The sequence below is a fragment of the Triticum dicoccoides genome, chromosome 1B (genome assembly GCF_002162155.2).
Source record: "Triticum dicoccoides isolate Atlit2015 ecotype Zavitan chromosome 1B, WEW_v2.0, whole genome shotgun sequence".
In the NCBI taxonomy this organism is placed as follows: Eukaryota; Viridiplantae; Streptophyta; class Magnoliopsida; order Poales; family Poaceae; genus Triticum; species Triticum dicoccoides.
Window position 1 is genome coordinate 612,658,672 of NC_041381.1, and position 1,429 is coordinate 612,660,100.

A 1,429-nucleotide genomic window follows, 5' to 3' on the forward strand; every position below is an offset into this window, starting at 1 on the left:
AGAGATGGAGGTAGGTGTGTCATCGGCAGGACAGGGGGTGAAGAAGGCTGCCGCCGCCACCACGATCGGCAGCCCATCCAAGGAAGCTGCCTCCATCGTCGTCAATGGCAGCGATGACTCAGTGAAGAAACCAGCAGCGGGAGAGATGGAGGTAGCTGTGTCATCCGCAGGACAGGGGATGAAGAAGGCCGCCGCCGCCGCCGACACGATCGGCAGCTCATCCAAGGAAGCCGCCAACATCGTTGTCAAAGGCAGCGATGACTCCGTGAAGAAACCAGCAGCGGGAGAGATGGAGGTGGTAGTGTCATCGGCAACGCCTCAAGTGGATGTCGCCGCCCCGGTCTGCGCCCATGTCTCCTCCGTGGCCCCCATGGAAGTAGATGAAGGTGCAGGGGCCGGAGATGGTGCTGCCAAAGCTGAAGAACAAGAGAAAGCTGATGCCGAGGAAGAGGGAGCCGTGGAGAACGACGGGGGCCCCGCCGTGACCGGCGAGGAGTATTACATCAAGGTGGAGGGCAAGCTGTTCGTCACGCTGCGCCAGGCCGACGACAGCCTCTCGTGCGGCCTGTGTGGCGTGCACGGCTGCGACAAGCGCGGCATGATCAGTCACCTCTACACCAGGGACCACTGGCGGAGAGCCCGTCTCGCCGAGGAGAAGAAGCGGGCATCGGAGGCAGCGCTAGAGGCAGTGAACAAAGACGGCGACAGGGAGCGGCTCAGGTCGACAACTGAGGGCAGCCGTTCGTGACTAAAAGGCGCGGCCAGGTCCCGTGCATGGGACGCTCGGCGGTGTGTGCTGAATATGTGTGTATGGGCTGTTGAGACTTCAGTACAATTGTTGAGCCCTTGTGTGGGTGTGTGAGACAACTTGAAATCTTTCAGTACAACTTATTTTAGACTTCGTACAATTTTCTTCCAGCTATTTTCTGCCAGTATCTTTTGTATTAGTCCTTTTTATCAAACCATACATGCTAGCAAACGATGCCTGGTGCCGGCCAGCACCATCACATGAGTTCCTCACAAGGTTTTGGTAGGTTTGGACTGAATTGTCGAGGGAGGAATTGTTTATACAAACTTGTTAGTCCTATCTTTTTGGCAGGCGGCCTGCTCCCAGGGAATGAAGTGCGAGATACAATTCTCCTTCATCAGTCTATGCATGAAGTTGCCAATAGTTCACCTGAGCAGTCAGTTCAGACAATATATCAAACACATGTGCATGTGCGCATAGTAGCAGCAAAACTAGAAACCCAATAACTTATACTCCCTCCGTCTTAGCTTGCAAAAACATCTTATATCATGGGACGTAGGGAGTACTTTATTATCATGTTCTCCTTGGTTTCTTCAGGAAAATAATTAACATCAGAATGCAACAAACTCATTTCATTGTCAAACCTCGTAGTAAATAGATACTACATACCCCATGGAGGAT

The 1,429-nt window shown here is 53.0% G+C and overlaps 1 protein-coding gene across 1 annotated transcript in view; it reads left to right on the forward strand.

Moving 5' to 3' along the window:
- The window catches only part of LOC119310090, a 5,720-nt gene extending 4,802 nt beyond the window's left edge, over nucleotides 1-918 (forward strand). Inside the window, exons 5-6 of the mRNA XM_037585940.1 lie at nucleotides 3-37; nucleotides 128-918. Of these exons, the coding sequence (XP_037441837.1) occupies nucleotides 3-37; nucleotides 128-748 (656 nt within the window). The 3' untranslated portion in view covers nucleotides 749-918. The remainder of the gene's footprint in view (nucleotides 1-2; nucleotides 38-127) is intronic.
- The last annotated feature ends 511 nt before the right edge of the window (nucleotides 919-1,429 follow it).